Consider the following 20,359-nt stretch of genomic DNA (forward strand, 5'->3'; position numbering starts at 1 on the left):
AGAGTTAACTATTTTGTCAACCAGCAAAGTATGATTAACCAGGATATATGCACCAAAAGTTCATTAAAGTAATTTTAAACCTACCTAAAAATATGGAGAGAATATAGAGAATATACTAAGCATACAGAGTTTAGTGAAATCTTAAGTTTTTGTCTACAAAATTATCCTGAGAACTGCTAAAATACTCCAACTCACGAGACATGTGGAATTTTTCTCTTTTGACCCATATGGAATTTGAACAAGGGTAAATTGGCCAGTGATTATGTGAATTGTACTCCTAGCTATAATTGGAACCAGCAAGGCTTTCTTCTTAGCAAGAGAGTAATACTCCATTTACCTTAAGTCATTTACTTGTAGATTGTCTGAGTTTGTCCAATCAATATTCTTAGAAATTATTCCTTAGTGAAATTTTTTAAAATCTTTATTGTTGAAAGTATTACATAGGTCCTCCTTTTCCCCCCATTAACCTCCTCCAGCCTTCTCCCGTCTCCTCCCCACCCCCAGGCTCTCACCACCCCATTGTGTCCACCGGTTATGCATATATGCATACAAGTTCATTGGTTGATCTCTTCCCACCCACCCTCCCCTGCCTTCCCTCTGAGGTTCAACAGTCTGTTCATGCTTCTGTGACTCTGGGTCTATTATTGATCATCAGTTTATTTGGTTCATTAGATTGTACACAGGAGAGAGATCATGTGATACTTATCTTTCTCTGACTGGCTTATTTCGCTCAGTATAATACCCTCCAGGTGAATTTTTTGGTGTTTTGTTCTTGTTTCTTTTTTTTTTTTAACTTTTAAGATACAAAAAAGTGAATCGGTAGTATGAAAAAAATCTAAAACAGGATCTCCGTTTAGTTTGTGGGCCTTTGTTTTACTCTTTGGTCTAAGATTATTTTTTCTGAGTTGACTTTTTAGGTTCCACGTGTACCAATGCATACTCTTGCCATGGTTGTACCTCCCCAAGAGCCTGACAGAAGTTCACAGGAGAACTCCTCTGCCCTTTTAGGAGTACAAAAAGGTTAGTTTTTAAATTATTTCTTTAAAATGGGTATTTTATTATCTAATTAATGAATTCATTAGTATGTATCCCATATCAATTCATACATTAATTGAGGTAGGTAATTCTGAAAATGCTAATAGCCTTACAGACTATAAAATAGAAAATACATAAGTACTAAGAAAAATGACTTCTTATTTTCCTGTTAACATACTGCTAGGTGTAATTTTTATCTGATATAGATGAAAATACTTAATCAAAAAACAAGTTTTTTTATTAAAGTAGCACGAATTTATCAAGCATTCATTTCCCATTTGATAATTCTTTAGCTAAACAGTAGTATAATGTGAGGAATGAAAATGTATATTTTTTGTCTAGTTAAGTCTTAGTAATAATGATTCAATTCAGTGAGTGAGAAGTTTTAAGAATTACTAAATTTAGTTTCTTTCACATAATGCAAAATAGAGTGTGTTAACATCTGTCAATATGTGAACCTGAACAAATAACTATCAAAAAGTATATAAATAACATCCAAGTGAATATTAAGAAGGAGTATACACTATTTAAAGGACTCAAGTTTATGAACTCTGATATTTTTCTGCTATCTTTTCATTTGTAGATATAAAAAGTACCTTGATTTGATAATCATGTATAGTTGTCTTATCCGAGTTCTTTGAAATAAGAAAATAGGTATTTTGTAAGGCATTAAAAACTACATAAAAACAAATGTATGAGCATATTTAATTCAGTATATGATAATCAAGTCCTAGGTTTTTGAAATCACAATGAGGTGTATTAGTATGTATTAGTCTCTTTAATACTGTGATTTAAGAAAAGTTGGTAGGGGGTGTCAATCAGGGAAAAAGGAGACATATGTAATACTTTAAACAATAAAAAAGAAAAAAAAGGAAAGTTGGTTAGGGGTAATTGTTACAGCAGCAAACAGAAGCTTCTTTCAAATTATGCCAGTTTTAGTAATTTAGAGTATTGAGGGCCTTCACCAAGAATTACTTCATTTCTAAACTATTAATTTTAGAGATAAAATGTCTGTAGTATCTCTGACTTATGCTAATTCTAGCAGCTTTCCATTGGACACATAGCTATTTAAACTTTTAAGAAAATGAAGGCTGCCATTTTTAATCTTAACAAATAAAAAGCAAACTAAGCATGTACTTATTAAGGAATCTGAGCATCATAACTAGCTGACAGCCTTTAGTAAAATACTGAAACTTAAATGCCTCTATTTTTGTTGTTTCTAAACCCTATATAGAACTGTACTAACTTTGGCTAGGGAAATTCAGTACTACATAAGAAATCTTTTAAAAATATATTTTATTAACACAAACCACAAAATAACCAAGAAATAAGCTAGGAAGGACATGAATGAAGTATGTGTAGAGAGCAAGTAAAACATTTTAAATTTAGATTTAATATGTAAGTAACCTAAAATGTTTGGGTAGTTATTTTTTAAGTTCATACTCAAGTGAGTAATCATATTTTTGCTTACTGAGATACCTCCTTGTATGGAGTATTTATTTATCTTCACTTTGATGTTTTACTACTTATTGAAGAATATAAAAATAAATTAACCTTTTAAGGAATCTTTTATTTTTCTAAATTATTAGGGAAGAAAAAAGTTAATACTTATATCTAGACACTTGGGCACTTGCTGTTGCCAGCTGCCACGTGACATTGCCAACCTAATATATATTTATGCAGGATTGAACTGTGATCATGCATGTGTTAAGATGTAATATTAGGATAAATCATGTGCATCATAGAATGTTATATCACTATGAATTAGGAAAAAATCAGTTGATATCAGAGTGCACACTGAATCAATGGGATAAAAAACCCTATCTTAAATTATTAAATATATGTTATTATATTTTTCTCCTTAAGGTGGCTTTTTCTCCTTAATACTTCTCATTTATGTCTCTAGAGAAGTTTCTTTGAATGATGAAATTGATGTTTGACGCTTTTGTTTCTAACATCTGTGTTGCATATGTGATTAGGGATAAAGGAAGGGTTCTTATTCTCTAAGACTCTTATTTTCCTCTTCTAGCAATCATCTTTTCAAGTTCTTATAACATTTTATTTCTGTCTGTTTTAAATAAATCTTTTTTATTATTCATACCTGCATCCTTTAAAATATATTCATGCCCTAACGCTTACCCAGGTGTTATATAATACTCATATATTCTCTTCTTTCATGACCCATTTGCACCATTTATCTAGGCTCCATCCATCTTGACCCATATCTCCTGATATAGGCCACTTATCTCACTTATTTATTGTTGATTTTCAAGGATTTACAATTCTAGGCGGCATCTGAGAGACCTCAGAATCACTCTATAAACAAAATCTGAAACTAGGTGAGAATGATATGCTCAGTTTTCCAACATTATTTAGCTATATTATGTATAGTTGTGAATATTCAGATGGGAAAAGATATATGAGTGATATCAACCCTATGCCTTTCAAAATTAATTTTTAAATTTGTTAATTGAAGCCATTTGTCGCATCTAATTTATTAGTTGTAACTGGTTCTCCAGAGATTCTAAAAGAGAGGACTGGATTATCCTGTGCAGGTTAATAGTTCAGAATTTAATCTGTTACAAAGCGTTTAAATGATGTCAGTTTAAAACAAAACCTATATCTTTTGTGTGCACCTCAAGTCCTCTAGAGGAGTAATATATTTGCTCTGAACTCCTACAGCACTTTATTGGATCTTCCTTCTGGCTCTGGTCACTCCTACTCCTGCCCCCTCCTCCCCTTTTGGAACTCATGTATAGAAGGTTGGGTTAATCATACTCAATTCCTGGTGCTTTGACATTGTGGCTCCTCTCTTATTCCCTTTATCGCTCTTTCATTCCCTTACTTGCCCTGTGGGCAATCATTCTGGGGGTTTTTTTTGGGTGGGAAGTGGGTTAATGTGTAGATTCTTTTGTTCTTACACATTCTCATAATATGTTTACTACTTAATAGGTATTTTAAATTTAATAAATGGTATTGTGCTGTAATTCCATTTTGTTTTTTATTTTTTTCATTAATACTGTTTTTAAGATCTATTTATGTGTCTACCTCTATTGTTTCTGCCTGCAGCACAGTGCTTCACCCTGTGTATCCTCCATTTTTTACCTGTCCTTTCTCCCAGTGATGGGTACCCAGTTGCTTCTCACTTCTCACAGACAATGCTGTGATGAAAATCCTTATATACTCCCCTTCTAGGTCTTTTTGAGAATTTCTTTGGGATAAATTTAGGAGCAGAATTGCCTGTCATAGGAATGCATACTGTTTATCTGAGAGTATTTACAAATTTGCTCTCTATAATGGCTAGAGCAGTTTACACTCCCACTAGTAGTGCATGAGGGTTCCTATATTATACCCCCCATTCCAGGTCTGCCAATCCTTGGATTTATCCCTATATTTGGACTCATATACTTTTATCTCCTCTTTTAGACTGTAAGCTCCTCAAGGGCAGGGTTTATGTTGTTTATCTTTGTATAGTCCACTATGCCTTGCTTGTTCTATTCTAATATTTGTTGAGTAAACTAATGAATACCAAGCTAACAATACATATAATTCTGAATGCAAAAGAAAATTATTAAACATTTTTAAGAAGGGAAATGTGATTAAAGAATGATGTTTTTAAAAAATTAATCAAGAAGTAGTATTCTAGCCGAAACCGGTTTGGCTCAGTGGATAGAGCGTCGGCCTGAGGACTGAAGGGTCCCAGGTTCGATTCCGGTCAAGGGCATGTACCTTGGTTGCGGGCACATCACCGGTGGGGGGTGTGCAGGAGGCAGCTGATCCATGTTTCTCCCTCATCGATGTTTCTAACTCTCTATCCCTCTCCCTTCCTCTCTGTAAAAAACCAATAAAATATATATTTTTTTAAAAAAAGAAGTAGTAGTATTCTAGAATGGTGGGGAAAGATTGAAAACAGCAATATAAATGTAAAGTAAGAATTCAGTTAACATACTGCTTTTATATCCCAGAGTTGTTTATTGGAATAGGTACCTGAAAATTTCTCATATTTTAGTATCAAATCATTAAAAGTGTAGAGAGCCCTGGCTGGTGTGGCTCAGGATAGAGCGTCGGCTTTTGTATCAAAGTGTCGCGGGTTTGATTTCCAGTCAAGGGCATGTACCTGGGTTGCAGGTTCATTCCGGCCCAGTCAGGGTGCTCAGGAGGTAACCAGTCGATGTGTCTCTCTCACATCGATGTTTCTCTCTCTTTCTTCCTCCCTCCCTCCCCTCCTTTCACTCTCTCTGAAAGTCAATGGAAAAAATATCCTCAGGTGAGGATTTTTTTAAAAAGTGTATAGAAAAATATATATATAGTGAATGAAATTGAGTGTTCTTAGGCAATTTTTACTACTGATATTCTCTAGTTTAGTAGATTTCTATTATGTAATCATGTTTACATGGATTACATATGCCCACATTTAATAATGCCTTTTAACATATAACTGCTTAGAAGGCAGAAGGTTGAATTAATCTTTTAGCATGTAACACAGATGCTCTGTCTTTGAACACTCTTGGTTAACCTTACTATATATTAAAGATATATGGCATGCCCTGCTACTTTGGGAAATTTTGAGACAGATATTTAGACATAAAGAAAAAATGATCAATTCCAGACCAATGGCTTTCATTTTTTACTATGACCACAATAAGAACATTGAAACCCAGGACACAATGTCCATCTATTTATCCAAACACAAATTCCATTAGATAATATATATATTCTACTACATTTGATGTACTGTGTTATTTTCTATACTACTTCATCAACCTTTTTTTCTATTTCAATTTAAGACCCAGTTGGGAATGCTGTTTAAAAATCATTCTAGGCCTAGCCGGCTTGGCTCAGTGGATAGAGTGTCAGCCTGAGGACTGAAGAGTTGCAGGTTTGATTCTGGTCAAGGGCACATGCCCAGGTTGCGGGCTGATATCCCGTAGCGGGTGTGCAGGAGGCAGCGGATCAATGGTTCTCTGTCATCATTGATGTTTCTATATCTCTCTCCCTCTCCCTTCCTCTCTGAAATCAATACAAATATTTTTTTAAAAAATCATTCTAGCCCTAGCCTATTTTGCTCCATGGATAGAGTGTCAGCCTGCAGACTGAAGGGTCCTGAGTTCGATTCCAGTCAAGGGCACATGCCCAGGTTGCAGGCTTGATCCCCAGTAGGGGGGTGTGCAGAAAGCAGCCACTCGATGATCCGCTCTCATCATTGATGTTTATATATCTCCCTCTCCTTCTCCCTCTCCCGTCCTTTCTGAAATCAATAGAGATTTTTTAATGATTCTAAAAAAATAATTCTAGTAAGGTGCTATGTAGAGATATATGAAAGCAAAGGGGTCACAGAACAAAGTTTATATCTGATTAGACAAAACCAAGTAAGAAATACGAAACCAAATCTACTGGTATGTCATGTATTTTGTCCTTAGCCATTATTTTTCTATTACACAGTATACTAATTATTTTAGACACAAAAATGATTGGTAGAATTAACTCATTTCAGTAATAAACTAAATATCAAAGCACTAACACAAGCTGTAATATCAAAAGTAAACCAGGTTGGTGATGTACATGTCCACCTCATTCCCTCACTGCCCATAAAAAAAAATATTAAAGGTCTCATTCAAAGCTGTCTCTATTTTATGGTTTCCTATTACAAAGTTTTTCTACTGGAAACCAAATCAAAAAGATGAGATGGTGCCGAAACCGGTTTGGCTCAGTGGATAGAGCGTAAGCCTGCGGACTCAGGGGTCCCAGGTTCGATTCCGGTCGGGGGCATGTGCCTTGGTTGCGGGCATATCCCCAGTGGGGGGTGTACAGGAGGCAGCTGATCGATGTTTCTCTCTCGTCGATGTTTCTAGCTCTCTGTCCCTCTCTCTTCCTCTCTGTAAAAAATCAATAAAATATATTTAAAAAAAAAAAAAAAAGATGAGATGGTGATTTTCCTAAATTCCTAGAAAGTACTTTATAATGTCATCCAGTGTTACTAATGAATAGATTTATTTATTTATATGTGACAGTGGAAGATGTTGGAAGGAGATGGAACTCTTATTTTCTAGCATCTTATATACTACTTACTACCTTCCTGCTAATTGAAAATTGTTGCTAAAAGAACACTTGTCACATTCTCTACTTTTCCCCAAAATTGAAGATGTTGCTTCAGCTTCTGGAAATGATTAGGTTATATTATTTATTTTTCACCAACCTGGTTTACTTTTGATATTACAGCTTGTGTTAGTGCTTTGATATATGTATCTAGGCTCTTTGGAGAAGAACTACTTTTTGTTCATTCCTTTCACCATCCTTTGTTTTTACTGCTACATATACTAGTATTCTGGGCTTATAGTTTCTATATTTAGTTAAGTTACTTTTAGTAATCTTGTCTTTTAAGCTTCTTGCATCTTATTTATTAACAAGAAAGGGCCATTTCTACTGTTACTGTCCTCAAAATTCTAGTCTTATTTTGGATCATGTTATTATTTGATAGATTTTTAATTTTTGAACATTATATAAGTTCATATAATTACCAGTCTGGTTAGTGTTGGACTCTTACATGGGTTTCCTTAATCTTATATACAAAGTACATATCAACTATATAAGGGTGTTTTGAAATTAATAAGTGTTTAAAGGAGCTTTCAGTCTTTGCAGAATTTTAAAATTTAGTATGCTAAAGTCATTGAATTTATCACACAACTGAATTTTTTTTGTTATTTGTGCTGGTTATCCTTCCTTTTCTTATCTGTTGATTGTCATTAGGTACTTTGAACAAATATATCAAACCATGAATTCCTATATAAACTTATGGAAATATTTATAAAATTATCTCACAAATCTAAAGGCTATTCCTTTGAAAGAATAAAGTATTTCTCCACCAGTTTGTTCAGATAAAAATGTAAAATTGAACATAAACAATACATTTTGCTAAGTTTGCATTTAAAGAATAAGTCTCTTAAAGTGATGGCAGTGATTTTGGAACTGTGGTCTTCTGACCTTGCTAAAGACAGTTTCTTGTGGAAAAACTGTGAGTCTTTTTCAGTAATAAAACATGTTGCAGATATTAGAGCTACCTGCAGTTTTAACATCTCCCATTCTAGCAAAGAAGCAGTTGAATCTCTGATTTTATTTTTCAGTGGTTTTGTCACCTCTTGCAATTCAGTATATTTTAACAACTAATGGGTGACTTTTTCCTTTGGATTTGAGAATCATTTTTAATGCATTGTTTAATGATGATCTGTTTTAATGATCTGTTTTTTAAATTCTTAAGTTAACTATGTTTATGTTATTCATATATGTTGACTACAAACCAAAAGAGTGGACAACTAATTTTTTTCTGAGTTCTTTTTTAATCCTCACCTAAGGACATTTTCCCCACTGATTTCTAGAGAGAGAGTGGAAGGGAGGGAGGAGGGGGAGAGAGAGAGAGAGAAAAAACATTGATATGTGAAAGAAACGCATTGACTGGTTGCCTCTGGAACACACCTGGACCAAGGTAGAGATCGAACCCACAACTGAGGTATGTGCCCTTGACAGGGAATGTAATCCAAGGCCAACATTCTAACCACTTAAGCAACACTGGCCAGGGCAACATTATGGTATTTAAAATTAAACAGCAATGAAGCTGTTTAAAAAGAACTAGGTAGCCGAAGCCGGTTTGGCTCAGTGGATAGAGCGTCGGCCTGCGGACTGAAGGGTCCTGGGTTCGATTCCGGTCAGGGTCATGTACATTGGTTGCGGGCACATCCCCCGTGGGGGGTGTGCAGGAGGCAGCTGGTCGATGTTTCTCTCTCATCGATGTTTCTAGCTCTCTATCCCTCTCCCTTCCTCTCTGTAAAAAATCAATAAAATATATTTTTTTAAAAAAAAGAACTAGGTAGCGTTGGCCAGTTTGTTTAGTGGTTAGAGCATCGGCCTGCAGGGCACATACCTTGGGTGTGGGTTCGATCCGTGGCCCTGGTTGGGGTGCAGGCAGGAGGCAACCAATACATAAATGTTTCTCTCTCTCTTTCTCTGTCTCTATCTCTGTTTCTCCCTCCTCCTCCTCCCTCCCTTCCACCTTCTCTAAAAATCAATGGAAAAAATATCCTAGGGGGAGGATTAACACACACACACACATAAATAAATAAATAAATAAATACTATAAAGTTCACTCACTTTAAATGTAAAATGCAATGAGTTTTAATAAATTTACAGAGTTGTGCAGCCATCACCACCATCTATTTTAGAATATTTATTTTATTTGACAATTTAAGGGAAAAGAGGTCAGTGCGCCTGACTAAAGAGTCAGGTATTACATGTTTTTAAAATTCTTGTGGTGGCACAAGTTGAAAATCACTGACTTGGTATGATATTTTCAAAGTTCATCCATGTTGTAGAATATATCAGTAGTTTGTTCCTTTTTTATACTGAATTAGAGGCCCCGTGCACAGATTCATGCACCGGTGAGGTCCCTTGGCCTGGCCTGTGGGGATTGGGTGAAACCAGCTCTTCAACATCCCCCGAGGAGGTCCCAGATTTCAAGAGGGCACAGGCCAGGCTGAGGAACCCTACCGGTGCACAACCGGGGCCAGGGAGGGACTGCAAGAGGGCTCTAGGGCATGTCCAGCCAATCTCGCCCAGTCCTGATCATCTGGACCCCAGCAGCAAGCTAACCTGCCAGTCAGACCATCTCCCCCCTAGTGGTCAGTGTACATCATAGTGACTGTTTGAACAGTAGGAGGGACAATTAGCATATTAGGCTTTTATATATGTAGATAGTCCCAGTTCTTCCTAAATAAGAGGATTAAGCCTTGAATTAAAGCAGTAATTATATGTATCCTCCACTCTATGTCCAGATGTTAAGATTATTAATATTGATAATTACTTTGTCATGAGGGGAGAAACTTAATTTAAGTGTGATTCAAAATCTTAAAATAACGTACATTTACTTTATTTTTAAATACATTGTCAATATGAGTACTCTTATATGGAAAATATTATTTTTCTCCTAGGTAACATCATTTTCCTCTGATAGATGCTTACATTAAGAGTTTATTTAAACTCAGAAAAAAAATGCTCTTTTTAATATTAGTGTTCATGTACAAAAGTATTAAAGATGATGGAAAATTTTAGAAGTATATATCTTGAAAAAACATTCACGTTACATTTTGATATATTAAGAGAAGCATTTTGGCAATTTGAAAAACACTTTACTTTCATCTATAAGTTATTGTTTCTTGTAGTAATCTTTGCTTGCACAGTTAATATTGTGCAAAGAACAATTGAGCAGTTAAGCTAATATTAATGGTATCTTAACACTATTTTGATAATGCTTTAGATTTGATATTCTTTAAGAAGTCTAGTCAAATAAGCAGAATTTTGAGATTCTTTTCCTCTTTGATTTGATTTTCATCCTGTCCTATCTTAATTTCCAAAATCCTCCTGTTCTAAAGATTAAACTTTTTATGAAAAATTTCATTTTTTTCAATTGGCAACATCCTAGTTTGTGCTGTTAAATAGATGAGTATAGTCTTTACCTACCACTCTGTGAATCTTTAAACATTCATTCTACAGCATTAGTTATAAGGGTTTGGGGAGGGAGGTCCATGTGTGTGGGAGGGGGAGCTGATTTTTTTTTTTTTTTTAGCATGGCACTTTTTCAAACATTTTTCATGTGCTTAGGTACATCCAAGCAGAAGTCCAGTTCCCTGCAGGTAGCAGATCAGGACGTACTGCCACCTTTTCACCCATACCAGCCTTTGGAGTGCATAGTAGAGGAGACTGAAGGCAAGCTGAATGAACTGGGACAAAGAATTAGCGCTATTGAAAAAGCACAGCTTAAGTCATTGGAGTTAATTCAAGGTGAACCTCTGAACAAAGATAAGATAGAAGAACTTAAAAAGAACAGAGAAGAGCAAGTCCAGAAGAAGAAGAAAATACTGAAAGAGCTGCAGAAAGTGGAAAGGCAGTTGCAGATGAAAACACAGCAACAATTTACCAAAGAATACTTGGAAACCAAAGGTCAGAAAGACACAGTATCTCTACACCAGCAGTGCTCTCATAGAGGAGTCTTCCCAGAAGGGGAAGGAGATGGTAGTCTTCTAGAGGATCACTTTTCAGAGTTACCTCAGGTTGACACAATCTTATTTAAAGATAATGATGTTGATGATGAGCAACAGTCTCCACCATCGGCAGAACAAATTGATTTTGTCCCAGTCCAGCCTTTATCATCTCCGCACTGTAACTTTTCCAGTGACTTAGGTTCTAATGGGACAAATTCTCTTGAACTTCACAAAATATCAGGTAATCATCAGATTATAGGACAGCCTCAGATTGCTATTACTGGACATGATCAGGGGCTGTTAGTTCAAGAACCAGATGGACTAATGGTTGCAACTCCAGCCCAGACGCTTACCGACACTCTTGATGACCTGATAGCAGGTGGGTTAAGAAATATATCTGTAATAATTTTTCTTTAATCTGTGTGCTCAACTTCTTTACACAACCCTCCAAAAACACCAACTTTGTACTTTTATGTTTTAGAATGATCTTTGTAAAATTATTTCTTGAGGTGTTTTGGAAGTGAATTTAATTAAGCTCTAACACACAAAAGTGTGTTTGCCCCTCTTCTTTTTTGTTACTTACAAAGGCAAAGAAATAAAGCTGCCATGATCCTTTACTTTAGACCTTTGGTGTCAAAACCACCCTGTGTTGTATCTTGGGTAGGAGATCTCAGAATAGAATTCCTTTGTAGGCTTTAGAGATATTCACAAAAGATTATACATTAAATTTTTCTGCTAGTGATTTTTATGTTTGGAAATCAGAATTCTAAATCACATTGTTTTTTCTTTATTTATAATTTTATTAGATCAATTTAAATATAATTAAAAGGGATGGTCAGAGAAAACTAAATATTCCATGTTGATACAGTATTTGTGGTTAGAATATTTAAAGTTAGAAATTATTGTTAACTTAATGATGATTTGGAGATTGGGATTTTTATATTAACTGTCTTGATGAAAGCACACAGACAGACATAATACACACACATACACGAAAAAATAAAAAAGGACCTGGTAACCTTAAAGTATGTTTCTTTCCCCTTTTTTTTTTTTTTTTGTGGAAAATTACAACTAGATATGAAATAAGGTGCACAAGTTTACTTTCCCTTTCATTGTCCTTGCAGCAGTGGGAAAACAGTGCAATTAATCATTTACCTTCCTAAAGATGGCTGGTGAATGTATCACCTCCATGAGAGCCCAGTTCAGAAATGCAGCCAGAATGGCTGTTGACAGTGGATGAAGACCAAGAACTAAGATGTAGCTGGAGTGATATTCAAAGGCAGGCCAGTCCTCTGTCTCGATTGCAAAATTTTTTTCCTTAACTGTTGTCTGTTTCCTTTTGTCATATTCTCCTTCCCTCCTCCCATCCCAATTATGCTATCCCAGTTTTCTTCTTTTGTGAGTCTTTAGTCTTCCTAATCTTTACTGAATCTTTAAAAATGTGGAATAAGATTACTTAAATCAGGAATTGGGGGGGGGTATGACTTTCAGTGATTATAGAATTGTAATATAGCCTCTGAGGCTCCTCTAATATGGAATATAGGTACTACTGTGCAGAGGAGGAATATCTTAGTTTTGTAAAGAAAATAAAATGCTGGGAAATGTTTTAAGGAGTTAGATTCTTTTTTTTTAATTTTTTTTTAAGGAGTTAGATTCTTTAAGTTTTTATATCTTCAGCCCACAGCCACTTAACTCAAATTAATTTTGTGTCATTAGCATTGAGAGTTGTTATAAGTTAAAAATAAACTCAGAGTTTATTTGTAGCTCTTATTTCTAATCTGGGTAAAGGTATATATTGGGGTGTGAAGTATGATTATGAATAATATAAAACTGGTGATCCTGGGATAACATTTTTAAGGTTCTATAAATAGCATTGTAATGTTCCTAATTAAATACTCAATTTGCAGCTATGAAACCCACATTACTGATCGATCTAGTATTGTTGTAACTTAGGACCTGTTTGGTTGTTGTTTTTAAAGACTATAGAAACAGCTCTAAAAGTAAACTTGTAGATTTGAACTTTATGGTAGTAAATGGGTGGTCAGATGGTTTTGTAGGGGAGGTTAAATTTTATTTCACCAAAGTATTTATTAAATTGAAGTGGTCTTTTACAAAGTTAACATAAAACTTCAAAAAGCTAATTTAGAAAACATCTTTTAATGATATGTAATGTTAATAGAAACTAATAAAATTTTATTTCTGTTAGACATTAATATCTAGTGATAGTTGGTCTACCATATTGTGTAATATCCTTTTATTAATAAACCTTAACTTGTAAATCAGCCAATAAATACAAAAGATTATGTTCATATAAAAATTTCCATTAAGTCCAAGTTTCTCGTAATTTTTTAATTGAAGGTTAAAGAAATTAGACAAGGGTGAATGGTGAATACCTAATTCTACAATTGTATGATCCATTGAAATTGGTAGGATTATATGTGAGACCAAAGATGTGATTAATTTTACCTAAATTAAATCTAGTTCTCAAGCCTTGTATTTAATAAATACTTTAGAGAATATTCATTTATAATAGCAATAAATTTACTCTTTAAATATAGGAGTATTTTTTATTTATTGCTGTTTTATTCTCAAAATTTATCATGATGAGTTGGTAGATACATAATTTATTAATGTTGCAACTGGATTAGCTGACTAACTTAGCCTTTTAGTATAAAGTCTTATTTGTGTCATACTGGGTATAGTTCCAGACAAAATGTATGTAAATTCTTGATTGGGAGCATGGTTCTTCAAGTCCTTTTCTTCTGAAAGTATTGGACTTTTACAGTTTAGCATAATAACAAGTGATTCTCATGTCCAGCTCTCAGTTTTACATGATTCAAATAACTAAAACCAAGGTCTGGAAATTCAAAGCAATTTAAAGAATTCAAAATAGCTTTGACCATTGAGCAGTTTTAGAAACATTAGTGAAAATCTCATTATGAATATATAAGAAACATTGGCTAAAAATTAACTAATATCTGTTCAATTTATTGAGGACTTACATGCACTCTAAGCTCTGTGCTAAATGCTTATGTACATTATCTTGTGAGCTATTTATAATAATCCTATAAAATAGGTACTTTTCCCACCTGTTTTTCTTTTAAAAAACTGAGGCGTGTGGAAATTAAGTTGCTAGTAAGTAACAAGAGTCAAAGTCAGTTCAGCCAGGTTTAAGAACCACAGACGTAATATGCTTGCATCTGATTCAACTTGAAGTTCTGAGTTTATCTTAAAGATATTATTTTCTCAAAACTTCTAAATTCTATTAAATAATATTTTCTTATTTTATATTAAGATTTGAGTGCATATAAGGTCTAATGTATTTTTGTGACTTTAGCACATTGTTTACTGCTATTGGCATGTTAATAGGCTCTTTACAACAAATTCCAATTCAAAAGTATTTTGCTTTAAATAATACTGTGGTAGTCAATGTGGCTTAAGATTAAAAGAGTAATTAGGAAACTCTTATTTTTTAGGGCACTTACAATAAAATGCCTTTAAATAATAATTTCCTCTAATAGATGTTAATATTTTATTTATAGATTTTTATTTATTTATATGAAACTAATAGTTACTTTTAAATAAAGCAATTTATAGTGATTTAATTTATTAAAACCTTACAACAAAGCTTATGTACACCTAGTATCTGAGGTTTTTATATAACAAGGTTTATTATTATCATTATCATCTTCCATATTGCCTATAAAACTGTCTTAAATTTTATAAAGAATTAGGTAGAATATTACCCTTAGTTCTTTTATCACCTTTTTAGGATAGTGCATAAATTTAATTTGAGTTATATAGTGACTTTTGTGATAGTAATTATAGTCATTTTGAGAGACATTTTGTTCAGAGGTAGGAAACAATTTAGGATTTATGAAAATGTCATAGTCTTGGTGTAAATTTATCTTAATAAAACCTTTATTCCACATGTACCTTTAAATCTTTGCTACTTTCTAGTTTTATCTTTATAACTTTTGTATGTAATTAATCCTATTAAAGTCACTTCTATGAAATATTGCTGATTGTCATTATTGCAAGGTAGAAAAAATGTTTCTAGAATAATGTTGTAGAAAATGTACAATAGTTGATGTGACAACACATTTTTTGTCATACAGTTTTTAAATGCACAAAAGTATTTTTTAAAGTCAATTCTGTAAATAAGTCTTTTTTTATAACATCACATTCTGGCACAGCACTATAGTCAAATGTTTAAAATTTTTTAAATGTCTGTTTTTCATATAACAAGAGATAACATGAATAAGTAAAATTAATAATGATTAAAAAGTAATTCTTTAATAAGGTGTATGTTAATAATTATGAGACCACTGTAAAAATTTTATTATAAAGGTGCTATGTATCATATTTAGAATCTTGTTTACTACAGCCATTTTCCAAATATATCAACTATTTTGAGGAGGAATAACAAATTAATATCTGCTTTTATTTCATTAAATGATAAAAATTGTAAAACTTTTTTTCATTTGCATGTTCTTATAGGTGAAACAAATATATATAATAATTGTTCCTATTTGTAAATAGATAGTTTAAATTATGTATACTTCTCTCAATCTGCAGAAATTCATATTGCCCAGATAATCTTAAATATATTGAGGGGGAGGACAGCTCATATGGAAATATATCTTAACATTTTTAATATTTGTTATTCTTAAAAGTAGTATACTAAACTGAGTCATTCACACTTGTGAACACCTTAGCAAGTGATTGGGGTCCTATCAAAATTCTAGAGAGAAAACATTCTTTAACATTTGAAATGCTTATAGTTCCCTTTAAGACCTATGTGTTTTTTTATTGACTTTCAGTCTGGGTGATAGAAGTTTGTTTATTGACATTACTGAAACTTTGTTGTCTTTTTCCATATTATTAATGATTGTGTATTTTTCTGAGTTTTTTCCTTCTTAAGTAGTAATGTTTTTCAAATTAGTGAATAATAGTACTGAAAGTTCTAATTATCTATCTGATAATTACATTTATTGAGTACTTACTATATGCCAAACACTGTGTTAACTGTTTTTATAAATTATCTCACAGACAATTCACAGCATCCCTCTAAGATAGGTCCTATTTCCCTATCTATGAGGCAAACTTCATCTCCAATGAAATATAAGAAATATGTAGACATAAAGGTGTCATTTCAATTAACAAAGTTTCCAAACACCAGATTTTGAGATCCAAAATAAAAGTTCCAGGATGTGAGGGCGATCTGGCTGCGACATCTGTCACCCCATTGATCGCCAGGGTTGATTCGGCTGATCTGGCTGGCTAGGCGGGTGTCCCCCTCCTCCCTCACCGATCCGTGTTCGTCCCTCCCGAAGCTGCGCGCTCGGTCGAAGAGGACGACCTTCCCCCCAGAGGAGAGGACCGGTCTTCGGTCAAGGGTATACGAGTAGCTGCGCTCCCCTGCTAGAACCTCCAAACAAGCTCTCAAAATAAAAGTTCCAATGTTCGTTTTAAAAATAGTTTGATTTTCAGACACTGATTCATTGTGGCAAATTTTCAAAGCAAATACTGAATTAAAAAACAAACAAACATGCTCTCTGCTATTAATGGGATAAATATTCTAACTTGTTCTCCCCTTTTTTTTGCATTGTTCTCAGGATATTTTATCTAATTGCCTTTTATAAACTAAAAAAGTCTTTACTTTTTTAAAGGAAACTGTTTTTTTCTCTATTAATAATGTAAAAGGCTACCATTTGTTACATTTGCACTCAGTAACAGACACTGTACTAAGTATTTTACCTGCATTATTCTGAGTAGTCTTTCCAACAACCTTACAAGGCAGGCATTGTACATTTTACATTTTACACCTTAGAAAAATTGAGACTCCAAGAGGTTTATACTTGCCTATTATCAGAAAGTCAGTAGTGGAACGGGGATTCAAACATAGGTTCATCTGACTGTAAAGCTTGGGATTTAGTTACTACATTATATTACTAATACAGAATTTTATATTTTCTGTATTTTTTGTATATTATAAATGACTTTACTCTTTTTAGTAGAATTCAGCAATATGGATATTGTTTTTCAGCTGTGAGTAGCAGAGTGCCCACTGGTTCAAACAGTTCCTCTCAGACCACAGAATGTCTTACACCTGAACCCTGTTCACAGTCTCCAAGCAATGTGGCTTCCCAGTCATTGCCCCCTGTCTATCCCTCAGTTGACATTGATGCACATGTGAGTATATTGCTTTATTTAAACTTATTTTACACATTTTTATTTTCTTTGTTTGGAAAGGAAAATTATCATTTTATATTCATTGTGAAAATATTTGCTCTTCAATTTATAACCCCGTTGTAAAAAAACAAAATCTAATTTATTTTTCCCCCTTCTAGACTGAGAGCAATCATGACACAGCATTAACATTAGCTTGTGCAGGTGGCCATGAAGAACTCGTATCTGTACTCATTGCACGAGATGCTAAAATCGAACACAGAGACAAAAAAGGTAAGGAATGTCAGTCAAATTTAAAGTCTGACCCTGGCCAGTGTGGCTCAGTTGGTTAGAGCATCATCCTATGTATTGAAGGTCACAGGTTGGATTCCTAGTTGGCACATACTAGGTTACGGGTTCAATCCCCAGTTGGGATGTGTGTGGGAGGCAACTGATCTATGTGTCTCACATCAATATTTCTGTCTCCCTTCCTCTCTCTCTCAGGTCAATTATAAATAAATAAATAAATAAATGTATGTCTCAGTGTAGTTACATCAAGTTTTTTCACTGTCAATAAGTAGTTTCTAGACTGTCTTAGTGAAAAGATGGTGAAGCATATTTCAATTTGGAATTCCAGATTTATTAATCTACAGAGTCTAATTATTCTCCAGAAATTTGACTGTAAATTATCAGTGAAGTACAGGCTTCCTTTCTCCTTAATCCAAAAGTTGAGCATGCAGAGGTTTCAAAGTTCACTATGAGTATAAACTGTAATATTTATCTTTGACTTAGCATTTCCTTTTTATAGATGTTTATGGATTTTTGTCACAAACAAATTAGAGGCTAGAGCAGTTTTATGTTAAATGCTTATAAGTATCTGTCCTAAAGACTCCCTACTAAAATAATCAAGAAATAAAAGCAGTAGCTTAATAAGTAAAAATCACAAATTTGTTTGAGATTTTTATTTTCTGATGTAGGTTTCACACCACTGATCCTGGCGGCAACAGCAGGGCATGTTGGAGTTGTTGAAATCCTTTTGGATAAAGGTGGAGATATAGAAGCGCAATCTGAACGAACTAAGGATACTCCACTTTCATTGGCATGTTCTGGTGGACGTCAGGAGGTGTGTTAATGTTAATTTTCACTTTGTAAATATTTTCTCTTATATTTTAAATATGCTTATGATGAGTGAACCACAATCCTAACACATATGAAATGCAAATGGTTACTCAACAATTGACAAATAGAAAGAGTAATTTGTGATTTCAGTACAATTGGGATTTCAAACCTCTGAATTCCTTGATGTAAAATTGAATCCATTTCTCTAATGCTGATATTTGAATATACAATGCCTAATTAATTATATGTTAAACCCTTGGTGTAAACTGGAATTCTCTGTTCATATTTTACTTTGTAGGTGGTAGACTTGTTGCTGGCTCGAGGTGCAAATAAAGAACATAGGAATGTGTCTGATTATACACCACTGAGTCTAGCTGCATCTGGAGGATATGTTAATATCATTAAGATTCTGCTTAATGCTGGGGCAGAAATTAATTCAAGGTATCTATTGTCTATCTGGTTTTTTACTCATGATTATTAAGTTACTACTTAGAATAAGTGTCTTCCCCTAAATATTTGGATAGACACCATTTTTAATTAAGGTAGTATTAAAGTTACAAGAGCCAACAGTTCTTCCTATAATGTGCTTATAAATAATCACAGATTATTTCAACTAAGGTGACTGTTTTTAAAGAGGTCTCCTTCAGAAAGTACTTTGTTATGTATAGTTGGAAATTTATAACTCTAAGGATTATGTTTTAAATTGTGAGATTTTTCTATTTCTAATTATTAGTCTAAACAAAATTATTCATTGGTTTTTTACTGAAACGTTTTCATCTTTTATGTTCTCTATGCTTTCTAAAAAAACAACAACAGGTAACACATTTTATTTTTCTAATTTCCCCCCTGAGGACTGGGAGTAAACTAGGTATTTCTCCCCTGATGTTGGCTGCAATGAATGGACATGTTCCTGCAGTGAAATTGTTGCTTGATATGGGTTCAGACATTAACGCCCAAATAGAGACCAATCGGAACACAGCTCTCACCTTGGCCTGTTTTCAAGGTCGAGCAGAAGTAGTGAGTTTGCTTCTGGACCGAAAAGCCAATGTTGAGCATAGAGCAAAGGTAAGCACTTTATAATTTGTCAACTGCGTCAGATATATTTCTAGTAGAAAAAGAATGGCATTTCAACTCAAATTGATGTACTGTTTTAAATTGTCGTAAGTTAAAACTGATGCCCCAATGCAAGATTGGAGAATTGTGCTATACAGTGGTCAGTAAAACATTATCACTATTCATGACTTTTATTAAGGACAGTGAAGAAAATAGAATCAATATTTTTTCCAATCTCAGGTTTGAGTGGTTCTCTTAATCCTCCAATTTGCAACTTTTGAATGTAGTAATATTATTTTGTAGTAAGATATTTTTGAGTAGTAAGATTATTTTAGCCAAAACCGGTTTGGCTCAGTGGATAGAGCGTCGGCCTGCAGACTGAAGGGGTCCTGGGTTCGATTCCGGTCAGGGGCATGTGCCTTGGTTGTGGGCACATCCCTGGTGGGGCGTGTGCAGGAGGCAGCTGGCCGATGTTTCTCTCTCATCGATGTTTCTAGCTAGCTATTCCCTCTCCCTTCCTCTCTGTAAAAAATCAATAAAATATATATTTTTTAAAAAAGATTATATTATAGAGCCCATTAATGTAGACTTTTAAAGAGGCATATGCCTTAATAAGGCATGTGCTTACCAATGGTAAAAATCCCAATCCAAAAAATTACTGCGCAGCCCTAGCCAGTGTGGCTCAGTTGGTTGGAGCATCATCCTGTACACCAAAAGGTGGCAGGTTCAATTCCCTGTTGGGGCACATACCCAGGTTGTGGGTTTAATCCCAGATCAGGGTGTGTGTGAGAGGCAACTAATCATAATCAGTGTTTCTCTCTCACATCGATGTTTCTCTCTCTTTCCCTTCCTCTCTCTGAAATCAACTTTTTTTAAATTACTGCATAGATTATAAATTTAAGATAGCTAAAATCTAATCGGACCATGACAGATTCTGACAATTTCATGACTAT

At 34.0% G+C, this 20,359-nt stretch overlaps 1 protein-coding gene across 11 annotated transcripts in view; it reads left to right on the plus strand.

The window, feature by feature from the left end:
- The window catches only part of ANKHD1 (ankyrin repeat and KH domain containing 1), a 128,067-nt gene that overhangs the window by 76,957 nt on the left and 30,751 nt on the right, over nucleotides 1–20,359 (plus strand). For 8 of the 11 annotated variants that reach the window (XM_054717938.1, XM_054717940.1, XM_054717939.1 and 5 more), the window contains exons 14-19: nucleotides 918–1,020; nucleotides 17,113–17,258; nucleotides 17,417–17,528; nucleotides 18,212–18,357; nucleotides 18,652–18,794; nucleotides 19,205–19,418. In XM_054717938.1, the coding sequence (XP_054573913.1) occupies nucleotides 918–1,020; nucleotides 17,113–17,258; nucleotides 17,417–17,528; nucleotides 18,212–18,357; nucleotides 18,652–18,794; nucleotides 19,205–19,418 (864 nt within the window). Of the gene's footprint in view, nucleotides 1–917; nucleotides 1,021–10,683; nucleotides 11,443–17,112; nucleotides 17,259–17,416; nucleotides 17,529–18,211; nucleotides 18,358–18,651; nucleotides 18,795–19,204; nucleotides 19,419–20,359 lie in introns of all 11 variants that reach the window. The other 3 variants (XM_054717942.1, XM_028147168.2, XM_008141388.3) reach the window with 1 other exon arrangement.

This window comes from Eptesicus fuscus, chromosome 6 (genome assembly GCF_027574615.1).
Source record: "Eptesicus fuscus isolate TK198812 chromosome 6, DD_ASM_mEF_20220401, whole genome shotgun sequence".
NCBI lineage: Eukaryota > Metazoa > Chordata > Mammalia > Chiroptera > Vespertilionidae > Eptesicus > Eptesicus fuscus.